At 43.7% G+C, this 17,090-nt stretch overlaps 1 protein-coding gene across 12 annotated transcripts in view; it reads right to left on the reverse strand.

Moving 5' to 3' along the window:
* Window positions 1–17,090, reverse strand: part of FBF1 (Fas binding factor 1) — a 50,124-nt gene that overhangs the window by 30,266 nt on the left and 2,768 nt on the right. For 10 of the 12 annotated variants that reach the window (XM_061616242.1, XM_061616240.1, XM_061616239.1 and 7 more), the window contains 8 exons: window positions 15,904–15,931; window positions 13,926–13,967; window positions 7,131–7,218; window positions 6,768–6,828; window positions 6,310–6,360; window positions 6,041–6,185; window positions 4,349–4,432; window positions 1,586–1,705 (listed from right to left, as the gene is read on the reverse strand). In XM_061616242.1, coding sequence (XP_061472226.1) covers window positions 1,586–1,705; window positions 4,349–4,432; window positions 6,041–6,185; window positions 6,310–6,360; window positions 6,768–6,828; window positions 7,131–7,218; window positions 13,926–13,967; window positions 15,904–15,931 — 619 coding nt within the window. The remainder of the gene's footprint in view (window positions 1–1,585; window positions 1,706–4,348; window positions 4,433–6,040; window positions 6,186–6,309; window positions 6,361–6,767; window positions 6,829–7,130; window positions 7,219–13,925; window positions 13,968–15,903; window positions 15,932–17,090) is intronic. The other 2 variants (XM_061616241.1, XM_061616238.1) reach the window with 1 other exon arrangement.

The following is a 17,090-nucleotide window of genomic DNA, read 5'->3' on the forward strand; positions in this document are numbered from 1 at the left end:
TAAAACAGTATTTCATTACTGGTATATTCTGATGTTGCTTGGTTTTTTGTTCTTTGTTTGTTTTGATTTTTGATTTTCTTATATTTGTTCTATTCATATATTTTTCTTGTTTTATTCTCTATGTACACCGCCCAGAGAGCCTTTTTGGCTTAGGGCGGTATATAAATAAAATAAAATAAAATAAATAAATAAATAAATAAAATAAGCTGGCAGGAAATCGAAACTGAGAAGACACTGAGAGGGACAGGAGGAGCGTTCCAATTAACAAGAGAGATTTCCTGCCTGGGCTAGAGGAGGCTGATAACCCAATGTGGGCTATGTGGGTGAGTTGGCCAGGAATATGTAGCATTTCTTATCTTATTTGGTACAAGTATTTACAAGTACAGATCCACCCACTTGCTCTGATAAAATATTTGCTTACACAAGAACTGTATTCGTTGCAGTTCTAGCAACTCGTCTTATCCTTCATATATTAATTAATGTGGACATTTTATACAGCATGTTTGGTGTGCAGCTTTCTTTCCTTTTTTTATCCATTCATCCTCACCTCAAACTGTGAAGTAGGTCAAGTGGGGAGACACCAGGTCATATCCCAACGCTGCTGTTCTGTTTGCCCAGTGGAACTTTCCCCACCTCTCCCCTGCACACCATTAAAATCTGCTCTGGAGGGTTGGAGGACTCTCTGGAGCAGATGTTGAGGGTGCATGGGGAGAAGAGAGGAAATCCTGTTGTGTGAGCAGAACTCCGTACGCACAGCACTGGATACAACTCGCTGTCTTGTCATCGGTACACTGCTTTATGGCCAAGCAGTGATTTCAGCATACGACTCTTATATCTAGTGACGCCCTTATCCATTTTTCTCCAAACAGTACTTAAAGGATGAAGTAACAACTATAATCTGTGCTAGGGCATTGAGAACACACCTGATATCCTAATTGGGCAGGGGCGGCGGAAGAGTGGAAGAGCAGGGTTAGCAAATAGCTGGGACAGAGGGAAGCTGCAGAAAGTTGACAGAAATACATTTTTCTCCTTCACACGTAACTCCAGACTCGAGGGTCATCCAATAAACCAGATAGGCAGGAGATTCAGAAGAGACAAATGGAAGCATTTATTCACACAATGCATAGCTAACCCCTGGAACTCACCACCAAGGCAATGTGGTTATGGCCACTACCTTAGATAGCCTTATTCTTCATGAATTTCCCTAATCCCCTACCTAATCAACGGCTACTAGTCATGATGGGTGTATATTACCTCCAGAATCAGAGGCACCATGCCTCTGAATACCAGTTAATGGGGAACAGCAGCAGGAGAGGAATCATGTCCTCACGTCCCACCTGTGAGCTTCTCAAAGGCATCTGTTTGGCCATTGTAGACAACAGGATGCTGGGCTAGATAGGCTTTGGTCTGATACATCAGGGTTCTTCTCAGGCTCTCGCAGACTTCCAAAAATGCTGCCACAGGCATCCATATGTAGATAAAGACTGCCAGTAGTTTTATTTGCACAAATACATGTGTGATGTGCTTTTATTAGAAAAGCTGCCAAACCCATTTGAAGTGATGCAATTCTGGTATCCTCACTAACCTTTCTCTTTAGAGTTTCCAGCATTAGTTTCTGGAGTACTTTTGGTGGCAAAGGAATGTGCTTTCTCTGCTGTGCCCTCTTCCTCATCAGACAAAAGACCAGCTAAAGGGTCGTCTATATCTAGAGAGAGTAGACAATAATTTCAAAACAACAAAGAGCAAGATAAGAGTTGGAATTAATGTCAAGGACTTGGGGCGGGGGGGGGGAAGGCGAGGCTGAATAGTCAAGATACCAATCTAGTAGGCCCAGTTTCAAATCTCACTGCCACCATAGTGTCCTAAGACTGATTCCTAAGATTACTGGGCAACATTATTTACACATAACCCAAGCTGGACCTTGGTTGACTCAGGAAGTTTCCAAGGGAACCATTTTTGGCTCAATAAATTTGCAATTGTTCCTGTTTCGTATGCAATCCAGGTTTTGTTTTTTTAAATACATTTTTATTCCGCCCTACTGCCAAAGAGCTTAGGGCAGTGTACATGCCCCCCATCTTCACAACAAACCTGTGCGGTAGGTTAGTCTGAACCCAAGATTACTCTGGCCCAATTACAGTTACTAAACATTTTGGCTGAGCAGAGATTTGAATCCAGGTCTGCATGTTCTGTGGAGAAACACTCTAACCAGCTCTGTCCACCTGGGTTACTGGTGGACCACCAATGTAGGCTCAAAGGAAAGAGATCACCAGTAGCCCATAAGGATTCTACCTCCTTGCCAGGTGAATCCCAGTTTGATTTACTGTACTTGGTGTTTGACACTCGGGTCAGCCAGAGGATTCTGACGGTATACCAACCACCACACTGTCCAGCAATCTTCCTACCTGAGCTGACACAGGTGGTGTCAAGGACTCCCAACACAATCCTGGGTGACCTCAATATCCATGTGAAGACTGTGATGTTCCTGTAAGTTAGCATCTGTAAACATGGTAAGTGAGGGTCTATTGGGTGATGTATGGTAATTGACTGAGAGAGAAAGGGGGAGTACATGGGTGAGAAGCTGAAGTGTGCTGGATGATGATTGGCTGAGTGGCTGGCTGGCTGAAGGTATAAATGGAGGTTTGTGAGTGATGAAGGGGGGTCGGTTGGAAGGTGGGAGAGAGAGGTTGTTGAGTTGGTTGGCAGAGTTCTGAGGGAAGTTTGGATTGGATTTGGCTGATATTTAAAGAGGATATATATGAACAGAAACATAAAGAGTAACCATATATGAAACCATACGCTTGTGAAACATTCCTAAAGTAATCTTGTTATTTCCTGTTATTAAGTATTAAATAAATACTTCTTTGGTTTACCAAAGGCCTGATCCTTGGCTGGGGAATATACAGACCGGAAGGGAGGGCAAGGTAATTACCAAGGCTGAACAGAAGCAGTATCTAATGGTGGCAGCGGTGCAGGGAGGAATGGTAACAAGTCAAGTATCCAGAGCAACCCAGAGTTGTATGCTTTTTATATAAAGATACAAGGGGGTTGGGAACAGCATTAGCACTCAGTCACAAAAGTAACCAGCTAGAGAGAGACTCAGGCAAAGTCTCTGGAAGTATTGGTTATAGGACGTGACTGGTGGTGCTGCCTAGCAGTGGGATCTAGAGAGATCTGTGCTAGAGCGGAGTGAGAAACCATATAAAGGACGGTCCGGACTGGTGGTGTCCCTGGTGGTGCCTAGTGAAAGGCAGTAGCCACAAGCAGGTGGGAACCTGACAGGGAGAACCAGGGAAGGACGTCACAAAGACTACTTTGTCTGGTGCAGCTCAGGACTTTATGGTCATCATGACAACCATGGGGCTGTCCCAGCACGACAGCAGTGCCAGGCAAAGACCTTTTCATTTCCCCAGGCCTTTTAAAACATCAGTTAAATGTGGTGTTAACCTGCCCTCTGTTGTTTTATCTCACTGCTATATTGTTTTATCTATTTTATTGTATTTGTATTTTCCCCCCATGTTGAGTGCCATTTTATTTTAGCTGTCATGAAAGTGCTGCTGAAAGATGAGGTATAAATCTACTAAAAACAAGCAAACAAACCACTACTCTACTCCAGCTCTGAAGGTAGTATGACTGTCACATTGATACTGACCTGATTCACCTGTCACTGTAAACCACACTATGGCTTACTGGTGCATGCTCCTCAAATTATGGCTGCCTCGCTCTCCTGGTTGCATGGAGTGCTAGGCCAGCACTCTGGTCTGCTCCCCACCCCCCAGCTTGCAGCTTGGGAAAGGGAAAATCAGGGTGGGTGCAATTTGAACAGTGTGCCACGAACGTACCTGTTCATTCACCATAAGTTTGGCTTACTGCAATGTGCAAACCAGCTCACCATGGTTTTCCCAGCACTCCCATTTCACTGTCGCTGGAAAATGCCATGCCTCCCCTGTACCCCAACTGCGTAAATGTGATATCCGTCCCAGCAGCAAAGCTACCACCTCAGCCGTTGCACGGGAAGAAAAAGACTGTACTATTAGAACTAAATTGAAGCACTATAGGTAGAACCCTCATCCAGTGCTCAGTCAACTAATTTTAAGATGCCTACTAGCCCTTGGTTCAATGAAGAATTATTACTTCATGCCCATCACCTGGGGTTTCTGCACTTTAAGGTATCTGAACTAGTGTGGTACTGACTCAGTTAAGTCTGATGTTGGCTGTGTATAAATATGTCGCATCCTAATTCTTCCTAATTTAACCACATTTACTTGGTGCTCAATGTTAAGGTTTTTTTTAAAAATTCCCCTTACACACACACACTCTCTCTCTCCCTCCTTTCTTTCAGGAGAACTACCTTCAAAGGAGAGCTTCTGTTTCAGCTTTCTGGAGGTGGTGGGAGTAGAGTTGGGATTCTTATTTATTCCATTTATTGAGCCTCCTGTATATATAAATGAAAACAAAAGACATAGTAGAGACCTTCGCTCTTGTCTAATTCTGATGTAACAAGGAAAGTTCTGTTCCAAGTCAATGCAAGTTAAATATTCTTGGATTTTTAAAAAAAATAGTTGGCTCAAGTGAAGTGGTTTCCATGCAGGTGCAAAATCAAGATCTGAAGAGGGTTATGTAGATGTAACATCTCTTCAAATAAACAACAAAGGATATAATCTATCCATTTTTTCTGAGGGCTAGGGAATGCACCAGCCCTCTTGCCAGACTTGAGCGTGCAGGGAAAGGGCACCAAAAGTGTCAAGAGGCCCCCAAGCAGTCTCTACACACCAGGAAGAGGGAGCTAGCCAGATTTACACCGTTTATCATCCAGCCATTGCAGTACCTCATTTCATTCTAGCTAGAACCTTCTTCCTCAGACTCCTCGCTCAACTAAGTACACAGAGGCTGAGAGGGAGCTATAGATACTATTTTATAAATTTATATCCTGTTCTTCCTCCTAAAGGATATCCTTCTGCCTAATAGGATGTCCCATTGTGGGAGCCAGCACCCTGCCCTTGCTGTTCTGATCACAACTAATTTGCATGCCTGGGTCAGACACAGTTTCTGGGGCTGGATGTCCTGCTATGAGATTTTTTCATTACTGCTCCACAGCCTGAGTCACAGTGGTTACCAGGCTGGGAGGTGGCAGTGGCGCAGCAAGTTGCAGATGGAGGAATAACGCATACCAAAACTTTAGGACCCCATTGGCCCCTTTGCAGCTGCAGAAGCCTCCATGCTCCATCTTCCACATCTGCAAACTAGAAGCAGTTCTGTGCCTACTGATTTTAATTTGCACGCTTCCTTCCAAAAAGGAAAAGCAAAGCAGAAATGCTAGAATAATTCAAAGGGCATATGTTTTAACCAAACTGGCATAGTGAGAATGTGAGTTGAGTGTATTTGGGCCAAGTCCAATTGCTTAATGCCAAACTCAGCTTGCAATACAAGGCACATTACCAGAAAGCTGATAAAAAGGTAATCGAGCAATGTGGCCCAGAAAACACGGTGGTGGTGAAGCAGCCACATGGCCATTTATCCATGAGCATGGTTGTTTTAATGTGGTAATATTCTGAAAAATAAAAATAAAAAACTAAAACGATGAACACACTGCCACCAAGGGAAAGGGTCACGGCTCAGTGGCAGAGCACATGCTTTCCATGCAAAAGGGCCCAGGTTCAATCCCTGACATCTCCAGGCCACAAATGTCCTGTCTGAAAACTTGGAGAGCTGCTGCCAGTCAGTGTAGACAATATTGAACTAGAAGGGTCAATGGTATAACTCCATATGTTCTTAGAAGGCAGCTTCTATGTTCTTATATAGCTCAAAGAATTGTATATTAAGCATTTTCCATTACATAGTTTCCATGCTGGTTTGGTTATGTGCATGAGCCTGGAATCAATGAGTGCTCATCATAGGTATGGCTATGAAGAACACAGAGATGATAAAAGGCACCAGTAAAATATGATTTTCACTATAATGGCTCTTTACAGAAATATGAGTAATATTTGAATCCTGACCCACAGGATTTCCAAAATCCTTTTGAAAAAGAAAGAAACCGCACCTTTCTCAGTGATTGTTGCTGTCTTAGTAGATTTTGCCAGCTCAGTCAAAGGCTGAGTTTTTGCCACATTCTTCACCAGTTTCTGAACAGGACCAGAGCTTGCTTTCTTTATGCCCAGAAGATCAGCTTCCATGTCATCCATATCCTGGCATGAGAGAATAAATATGCTGGAATTATAGGTATTGCATTTTTTCACATCTAGCAGAGCACAGCACGCTCAACTTATTTTGACATTGCAAACAAACAAAACAAATGCATTCTTTATTTACCTTCAAGGTCTCCAAAAGAGCTTCTGGATCTGCATCTGAGGTATCAGGATCCTTAAGGGTGAATGAATAAACACACTTATTGACTTACAGTATTTATATGCCACCATGCAGTAAAAAAATAAAAGCAAACACCCCAAGGCAATTAATTCCAGTGCTACCAACATGCAGCTCAATATATACATCACTAATCTGGGGCTCACAGTCCAGACAGACAAATACTGCACCCCACTGGAAAAATGTTGGAAAAGGTCTACAGGTCGTTACAGCATGGCAGTACACAACAGAAGACATGCTCCTCGCCTTCCCCCATTGCAGTTTATGTATACCCTCTTTCCCATGCCAAGTTTCCAGGCACAGCAGTGACCTGCATGAAAATGCCTGTGATTGTTCAGCTGCACCTTTGAAAGCTGCTTTCATTTACCATGCAGAGTAGGTGTGGACTCTTTCTTTATTCTCACCTCTGCATCTGCCTCTTCCTCAAGAGCCATTTTGCTGAAGATGTCATCCCCCAGAGGGCTCCTGGGAGGAAAAAACAAAAGCTTATGATGGGCATACACAACCACCCAGAAAAGAACACTTGCAACATTTCACTGGCCGTATCAAAACAGAATTGCTCAGATTTCCCCATATTCACTTCAGTTTAGAAATTAGGTAGGAACTCTATTTAGGAAAGATCCCTGAGACAGGAAGGCCATGTTGAGAGAGAAAAGCTGGGGGTGGGGAACAATAATGGGAGGATTTCTCAAGAGGCTCCAACAGTACCACCATCATGTTTTTGCGCTGAAAGCTTTACAGGAACAGGCAGCAATGCTACTCCTTACTTTTTGCTGGTCTGTGAAGCGATTCCTCTGGATCTCCCTCCATGGCTACCAAATGAGGCTGGTTTGTTGGATTTAAGGGGAATGTCATCTAGGGACAAGAGATGGGGATTTTAGGAGGCTGAAGCATTCTAACAGTTTCATTGCAGCCTTTATGTCTGCAGTCTTAAACAAACTAGGGGTTGAGCATACTATGCACAATAGCCCCTGACAGATCACATTATTTATTTATTTATTATTTGATTTATGTTCTGCCCTTCCTCCCAGCAGCAGCCCAGGGTGGCAAACAAAAGCACCAAAAACACTTGAAAACATCATAAAAACAGGCTTTAAAATATATTAAAACAAAACATCTTTTAAAACATTTTTAAAAAAAGGTTTAAAAACATCTTTAAAAAAAGGTTTAAAAACATTTTTTTTAAAAAAAGGTTTAAAAACATATTAAAAAGCAATTCCAATATAGACTGGAATAAGGTCTCAACTTAAAAGCCTTGTTGAAAGAGGAAGGTCTGCAGTAGGTGCCAAAAAGATAACAGAGATGACACCTCTTTAATATTTAAGGGGAGGGAATTCCAAAGGGTAGGTGCTGCCACACTGAAGGTCTGTTTCCTATGTTGTGCAGAACGGACCTCCTGATAAGAAGGTAACTGCAGGAAGCCCTCACCTACAGAGTACAGTGATCAACTAGGTATATAAGGGATAAGACGGTCTTTCAGGTATCCTGGTCCCAAGCTACATAGGACTTTGTACACCAAAATTAGAACCTTGAACTTGGCCTGGTAGCAAATGGGAAGCCAGTGCAATTCTTTCAGCAGCAGGGTGACATGTTGGTGATACCCTACCCGAGAGAGCAGTCTCGCCGCTGCATTTTGCACCAGCTGCAGCTTCCGGACCAACCTCAAGGGCAGCCCCACATAGAGCGCATTACAGTAATCCTGCCTGGAGGTTACCAGTGCGTGGATAACAGTGGTCAGGCTATCCCAGTCCAGAAATGGCCGCAGCTGTCTTACTAGCCAAAGCTGGTAAAAGACACTCCTAGCCACGGAGGTCACCTGGACCTCTAGTGACAAACATGGATCTAGGAGCACCCCCAGACAACGGACCTGCTCTTTCCGAGGGAGGACAACCCCATCCAAAGCAGGCAACTGACCAATTATCTGAACTCGGGAACCACCAACCCCCAGCATCTCTGTCTTGCTAGGATTCACACTCAGTTTATTGGTCCTCATCCAGCCTACCACCAAGTCCAGGCACCAGTCCAGGGCTTGCACGGCCTCTCCTGATTCAGATGTTACAGAGAAATAGAGCTGGGTATTGTCAGCATACTGCTGATACTTTGCCCCAAATCTCCTGATGACCGCTCCCAAGGGCTCCATATAGATGTTAAACAGCATGGGAGACAAGATGGTGCCTTGTGGCACCCTACAGAACAACTGCCAGGGGGCCGAAAGACAGTCACCCAATGCTATTCTCTGAGAGCGACCTTGGAGATAGAATCAGAATCACTTTAAAACAGTGCTTCCGATACCCATCTCACCAAGTCAGCGCAGAAGGATACCATGGTCAATGGTATCAAAAGCTGCTGAAAGATCAAGTAAAAATAACAGGGTCGCACTCCCCCTGTCCTTTTCCTAATAAAAGTAATCTATCAGGGTGATCAAGGCTGATTCAGTCCCATAACCAGGCCTGAACCCAGACTGGAATGGGTCAAGTTAATCTGATTCATCCAAGAGTACTTGCAATTGCTGAGCCACAACCCTCTCAATCACCTTCCCAAAGAAGGGGTTATTTGTGACCGGTCGGTAATTGTTGCAAACCAATGGGTCCAGGGTGGGCTTTTTCAGGAGTGGTGGGATCACTGTCTCTTTCAGGGTGGCTGGAATCACTCCCTTCCACAATGTTGCATTGACCACACCCTGGATCCATTCGGTCAACCCCCCTTGGCAAGCTTTAATAAGCCAAGAAGGGCAATGGTCAAGAGGACACGTTACTGGCTGCATCATGGCAAGCACCAACTGAAACCGTTCCCAAGAAGTTGCAGCAGACGTTGTACTGGACACCTCACTGGGAACTACAGTAGATGTGGATGGGGCATCAAGATTGCTACAGAAGCAAGAAACTTTACCCTCAAAGTGCCTTGCAAACAATTCACAGTGGGCCTCCGAAGGGTCTAAGACTCCATTTCCTGGAGTTGATGTCAACAGACCCCTGACAATACAGGAAAGCTCCACCAGATGGCTACTTGAGGATGCGATGGAGGCAGAGAAATGGGCCTTCTTTGCCGCCCTCACCGCCACACAGTAGGCATGGTTATGATGTTTTACTCGTGTCCAATCAGCCTCACAGGACGTCTTTTGCCACTTGCGCTCTAGCCATCGTCCAGCCTGTTTCATTGCCCTTAACTCACTGGTGTATCATGGTGCAAACCGGGCTCCACAATGCTGGAGAGGTGCTCGGGGACAACCGTGTCAAGAGCCTGATGCGCCTCTCTGTTCCACAGTGTGATAAGGGCTTCAACAGGGTCACCTGCTCTATCTACTGGGAACTCCCCCAGGGCATTCAGGAATCCAGTGGATTCCATTAGACTCCGGAGACAGACCATCTTAATCTGTCCACCTCCCCTGCAAGGAAGGATCAGAGCCATAAGTAAACTTCACCAGGAAATGGTCTGGCCATGACAATGGGGTGACATCCACCCCCCATCTTTCATCTGGAGCAAAACCCAAGTTGAGGGTGTGTCCTGCTCTATGTGTCAGGCCAGTGACAACTTGAGACAGCCCCATGGTCGTCATCGAGGCCATGAAGTCCCAAGCAGGAATGTTAGAGGAGGCCTCAGCAGGGACATTGAAATCACCCAGGATTATTGTTCTGGGCTCCGCCAATACCACAGCCGAGATGGCCTCCACCAGCTCAATCAGAGAAGCTGCCAGGCAGCAAGGTGGACAGTACATCAGCAGCAACCCTGTCTCCTTGGCCTGACACCAGGTGCAGGCCCTCACAGCCAGCTCCAAGATAGAGTGGTTTCTTGGTGACAGAGATGGAAGTTCTGTAGTCCACAGCAATTCCTCCCCCCCATCCCTGCAGCCTGTGTTGGTGTTGCACCAAGTATCCAGGTGGGCAAAGCTGAGTCAGATCAACTCCTCCCAGCTCACCCACCCAGGTTTTGGTAATACACACCAAATTGGCACCTTCATCCACGATTAAATAATGGAAGAATATGGTCTTACTGTGTACTGATCTGACATTAAACAACAACACACACAGGCCAGTGGGCACAGCAGATGAACAATGAGGAACCCATCCATGAGAGGAGTGGGAGCAAGGAACAAGGCATAGATAGCTTTGCCCTCATCTTCTATGGTAGTTCACCACCTCCCCATGGCTATACTTCCCTCTGCCTGTGATTACTGTAATTGGGGTGGCATCACCCATGTTCCTCCTTACTAAGACTCCTCCTAAACACCTGATATGGACCCAACAAGAGCCCACCAACAAAACCTAACTGAACCAGTTATCTTGGTAGGCCTCTGACAGAATTGGGAAGAGTCAGACCCACTCAATATTTTTCACAGAATGCACATCTACTTCCCCTCTGTCTCACACCCAAGGAGGGCCAGCCTTCTGCCAGTTACAGACTCTCACTCTGAAGGCACCTGGCAACTTTCTCCTATCATTCAGTTCACTGCACAGGCTCTCACCCTGTGCAGGAACTACACATGAGCCATACACCCTCCCTGCTACCAATCTCCTCTAGATTGGTTAAAAAGAAAAAGAAAAAGAAAAAGAAAGAAGTAGAAGTAGAAGGGGGTAGTGCCCTCACCCTCAGGACTCTCCAAGGAGCAACCCACCGGTGGCAGACCCGCTGCCCGAGGGCAGCTGGGCTTTTATACTTGCTGACTCAGCCAGGAGCTGATGCAAGAGGCTGCAAGATTAACTGCAGCCTCTCTCTGGAGCCAGGGTCAGGCAGGGGTTCCCAGTCCTTGCAGCACTTACCAGGGACTTCAGCTGTCTCAAGAGACAGCAACCCATAGGAGTGAGCAGCAAGCACCCAGATGCTCAGATACACACTCCCAGAACAGGTCTTCTTCAGTCCCCCTAGTGTTGCAGCTGTTCCCCCTGTTCACATGAAGTACATGAGCAGGCCAGCACAGTAAATACAACCGTTTTCCCTTTCCATCTGAAATGAAGCTAGGCTTCAGTATTTTACTCCCTGCAAACCAGTCAAAAATTAATTCATCTAAAAAACAAATGCCCTTCCCCCCTAAAATAACATAAGACCACTTACAAAAATTAAAACCAGCAATGCAATCTAAAAACCTATTAAAAACAACATCTCAAAATCCAACAAAACAGCAACAGCAACAGTAAAATAAAAATCACATAGTGTAAGAAGCATGGATGAATAGCATGACTTTATCTGACACCTAAAAGAAAAGTAATGATTGCACCAGGCGATTTTGCTAGAAATCAGAAAAGGTACCGCCAGGGCCAAGAAGATGCCAGCATGGTTAACGAGCAAAGTCAAGGAAGCTCTTAGAGGCAAAAAGTCTTCCTTCAGAAAATGGAAGTCTTGTCCAAATGAAGAAAATAAAAAAGAACACAAACTCTGGCAAAAGAAATGCAAGAAGACAATAAGGGATGCTAAAAAAGAATTTGAGGAGCACATTGCTAAGAACATAAAAACCAACAACAAAAAATTCTATAAATACATTCAAAGCAGGAGACCATCAAGGGAGACAATTGGACCCTTGGATGATAAGGGAGTCAAAGGTGTACTAAAGAACAATAAGGAGATTGCAGAGAAGCTAAATGAATTCTTTGCATCTGTCTTCACAGTGGAAGATATAGGGCAGATCCCTGAACCTGAACTAACATTTGCAGGAAGGGATTCTGAGGAACTGAGACAAATAGTGGTAACGGGAGAGGAAGTTCTAAGCTTAATGGACAATATAAAAACTGACAAATCACCGGGCCCGGATGGCATCCACCCGAGAGTTCTCAAAGAACTCAAAGGTGAAATTGCTGATCTGCTAACTAAAATATGTAACTTGTCCCTTGGGTCCTCCTCCGTGCCTGAGGACTGGAAAGTGGCAAATGTAACGCCAATCTTCAAAAAGGGATCCAGAGGGGATCCCGGAAATTACAGGCCAGTTAGCTTAACTTCTGTCCCTGGAAAACTGGTAGAAAGTATTATTAAAGCTAGATTAACTAAGCACATAGAAGAACAAGCCTTGCTGAAGCAGAGCCAGCATGGCTTCTGCAAGGGAAAGTCCTGTCTCAGTAACCTATTAGAATTCTTTGAGAGTGTCAACAAGCATATAGATAGAGGTGATCCAGTGGACATAGTGTACTTAGACTTTCAAAAAGCGTTTGACAAGGTACCTCACCAAAGGCTTCTGAGGAAGCTTAGCAGTCATGGAATAAGAGGAGAGGTCCTCTTGTGGATAAGAAATTGGTTAAGAAGCAGAAAGCAGAGAGTAGGAATCAACGGACAGTTCTCCCAATGGAGGGCTGTAGAAAGTGGAGTCCCTCAAGGATCGGTATTGGGACCTGTACTTTTCAATTTGTTCATTAATGACCTAGAATTAGGAGTGAGCAGTGAAGTGGCCAAGTTTGCTGATGACACTAAATTGTTCAGGGTTGTTAAAACAAAAAGGGATTGCGAAGAGCTCCAAAAAGACCTCTCCAAACTGAGTGAATGGGCAGAAAAATGGCAAATGCAATTCAATATAAACAAGTGTAAAATTATGCATATTGGAGCAAAAAATCTGAATTTCACATATACGCTCATGGGGTCTGAACTGGCGGTGACCGACCAGGAGAGAGACCTCGGGGTTGTAGTGGACAGCACGATGAAAATGTCGACCCAGTGTGCGGCAGCTGTGAAAAAGGCAAATTCCATGCTAGCGATAATTAGGAAAGGTATTGAAAATAAAACAGCCGATATCATAATGCCGTTGTATAAATCTATGGTGCGGCCGCATTTGGAATACTGTGTACAGTTCTGGTCGCCTCATCTCAAAAAGGATATTATAGAGTTGGAAAAGGTTCAGAAGAGGGCAACCAGAATGATCAAGGGGATGGAGCGACTCCCTTACGAGGAAAGGTTGCAGCGTTTGGGGCTTTTTAGTTTAGAGAAAAGGCGGGTCAGAGGAGACATGATAGAAGTGTATAAAATTATGCATGGCATTGAGAAAGTGGATAGAGAAAAGTTCTTCTCCCTCTCTCATAATACTAGAACTCGTGGACATTCAAAGAAGCTGAATGTTGGAAGATTCAGGACAGACAAAAGGAAGTACTTCTTTACTCAGCGCATAGTTAAACTATGGAATTTGCTCCCACAAGATGCAGTAATGGCCACCAGCTTGGACGGCTTTAAAAGATTAGACAAATTCATGGAGGACAGGGCTATCACTGGCTACTAGCCGTGATGGCTGTGCTGTGCCACCCTAGTCAGAGGCAGCATGCTTCTGAAAACCAGTTGCCGGAAGCCTCAGGAGGGGAGAGTGTTCTTGCACTCGGGTCCTGCTTGCGGGCTTCCCCCAGGCACCTGGTTGGCCACTGTGAGAACAGGATGCTGGACTAGATGGGCCACTGGCCTGATCCAGCAGGCTCTTCTTACGTTCTTATGTTCTTATGCTAGGGGAGGGAATTCTACAACCAGGACACTATCACAGAAAAGGCCCTTTCTCCAGTAGCCACCCATATAAAGGTGGGGACCCACAGAGTCCTCATCCGAAGGACAAAGAGGTTCCTATGGAATTTCAAAAATTGTTTTCCCTTTCCATGCTTATTTACCGTCATCACCAAGGAGACCACCAAGGACATCATCAATGGAGCCTAGAGTAAGACAGAAAGAGTTTACAGCCTCAAAGGACTGCACAGCATAAATTTAGAAAAGGGAAGTCTAAGCCTGCCATTATGACTCCAGAGAGTAGAAATATATTGACAAATCAACTTGGCATTCTTCATATATTCTGTGTAGATGTAATACTGGCTCCCTGTTAACCCCGTTAACCACTCCCTTGCTTCTTAGCAAGGTTTTGAAATGAGGATTCAAAACGGGTTGACAAACGCTGGTTGAGATGGAACCTGGTTAGCACTAACCATGGGTAACATTGCTGCAGATATAAATGGTTAATTATTATTAAAGTTGACAAAGGGAGGGAGTGGTGAATTAACCTTGGAGAAGGAAGGGTGAGGATTCCTAAGGCTGTTTCTCAATTGTCAAAATGTGGTTTGCAGTGTTACCCCTGCACTGGCCCAGTGCTTAATTTTTTTCGACAGAAAATTTCTCATGTCATAATTTAATTAGTAACAATAAATGGATGCCGATTGCAAATATAATATTTGGTGAGCTTGGCTGCTTCAAAGTGTTTTTCAGATGATTATCCCTAGCAAGCATGTGAATCAGCATTATCATGCACAGTTCTTGGGGTTGCTAAAATTTATGAAAACAGTCAACAGTTTTTTGTTCCTTGTTCCCCCCCCCTAAATTTAAACAAATTATTTACTACTACTACTACCACTTAATTTATATCCCACCTTTCCTCCAAAGAGCTCAAGGTAGCATACAAACATGGTTCTCCCCCTCCTGATTTTATCCTCACAACAACCATGTGAGATAGGTTAGACTGAGAAAGAGTGATTGGCACAAGGTCACCCAGTGAGCTTCATGGCCAAGTGGGGATTTGAACCCTTGTCTCACAGGTCCTAGTCCAACACTCTAACCACTACACCATACTGGCTCTCTAATGCAAGGGAAGTATATGCCATTGTCTATTTACAAGTATTCCAATAAAAAATTCTACATAATATAACATTTAAGTCACATTATGTACTTTAATCTCCTCCCTCACATATTTCAGGTAAAGTGCCTATGGTATATTGGGGCAAAAAATTAAGATGGGTATTTTTTTAGCTTTAATAAATAAAAGTAAAATAAATATGCTAAATTAGATGCTCAGTAATGCAGGGGTAGGAAACCTGCAAATTGTGGGCCAATATAGGCCCACTTAGGAGTCTAATTTTACCTGCAAGGATGTTTCCTCCAAACCACCGATCATCTCTCATCACTGGATGGTGTTAGCTGATGGATGGGGTTCAATTCTGTACTGGCTGTGCCAACCAATTCTCCACAAACAAAGCAGCAGGATTTAATCACCTGCTCAACAGCTGATGTGTGGGGGGTTAAATCCTGTTCAGATCCTGGCAGAGAGCAAGACTGAAGCCTTCACTCATCATCTGAGGAATGGAAACTTCAGTCCTGCTGGGTGCTGCTTTGCCAGTATGTTTCCTGTGGGAAACATGCTAGTGAAACAGATCTCTCTCCATCAACCCTGTGCGTCAACTTTGACAGGTAAGTGGGACCAACATCATCCGATGGTATAATGACATCAGATGATTGACAGGTGGGTGACCTTGCTTACCTGAAAAGGTTGGTCCATGGAGTGGGGCAGATAAAGATCTGGCCTGCTGGGGCAAAACTGTGGCCCATCTCTGCTCTAGTGCATCAAAAAATGTTACAATGCAAACTGAAAACTTCCCTATGTCAGTTGGCTTAATGTGCATAATTTTTTTATCCAGAAAAAAAATTCCAAGACAAAATTTCCCAAAACCCTACATCACTATGCTGGGCCGTAGCTTCTTTCACTCTATTCTTGCCTTAAGCCAATAATGACATTGCTGCATACACTGGATGACAATGTGGGATGCCACCCCCACTCCAAACCAAAACCAAAGTGTCATAAATATTTGGAAACATAAACATATTTACTTTTCAGTCCTTTCTTTTGTTTCGCTGCCTAAAGGAAAGACAAAAGGAGATTTTGTTACAAAAATAAAAGGAAATACAAAAACCTGCCTAGCCTGGACTAGCTCTCTGCATGCAGACAGATGCATAAACTGCAGACACCAAGAGCTGGTAGCCATATGGAGGCTTCACATGCAACATTAAACCATGGTATAGCAATAAAAGGATAACCTGCAGTGAGCCTTAGAGTTGCATACTACCCTCGCTCTTCTTCTCCTCTGATGTGGCTGTTGGAAACTGGAAGTTTCTGGTTTAAGATTAAGCACAGTTCAACTTTATGTTGAAACCTTGAAGTGTGGTTGAAACTCATGGTTAAAACTACAATTAATTGAAGCAAGCTAGATTTTTTAAACTATGGTTTTAAATTGGCTTGTAAACTATAATTAAAATTAACCTCAGTTTGTTGATTTTGGATGATACAGTAAGCAGCAGTTAATCAAAATCAGAAGCAGAAGCTTCCAAGCTCCTCCTCAAAACCAGGCAAGAAGAGAATTGCATGAGCCTGAGCCCTACTTAGCCTCATGCTCATAACACTAAACTATGGTTTAGCAATTGCATCCAAACCAACCTAACCGTCCTCTCTTATGTATAAGTCTTGTGTTGAATACCTGTTCATTTCAAATCAATACTTTTTAATATATTGTCTTAAAATCAAGATCGTTTATATATAAAACCTAGAATATGTATATAAATTCCAGGTCAAAATATCCAAATATAAACTATATTTTATTCATAACTGATATAACAGAGAATAGGAAGCAATGAGTTATTAATCCCCTTGATCTGAAAAATGCGTTACAATTCTGTTCTCATTTATCTTTGGCTTCATCAATGAGTGTGTGGGATCTATTCAAATGCAGAGAAAAATATTTGTGGGGGACCTCAGAATTTGAATTAAATCAAATTCAGACTTACAAGTTTTTCTTGGCAGCTAAATCAGTAGCTGTCAAAGAAAATAATTATCCAGATTTCATTTGTGATTATATGCTACATGCATTTTAATCCATTGGAATGTAATTATTCCTGCTGTGAATTAACAATAGAAATTATGACAGCTAGAAACCAAGATGGTTGTGCAGAAAAGAGTCAAGACAGTGTATGATGTCAAAGCTATGAGGTGTAGCAGCAATTCAAGGTTTGTTTCTCTTAAA

Source organism: Rhineura floridana, chromosome 3 (assembly GCF_030035675.1).
Source record: "Rhineura floridana isolate rRhiFlo1 chromosome 3, rRhiFlo1.hap2, whole genome shotgun sequence".
NCBI classification, from domain to species: Eukaryota; Metazoa; Chordata; class Lepidosauria; order Squamata; family Rhineuridae; genus Rhineura; species Rhineura floridana.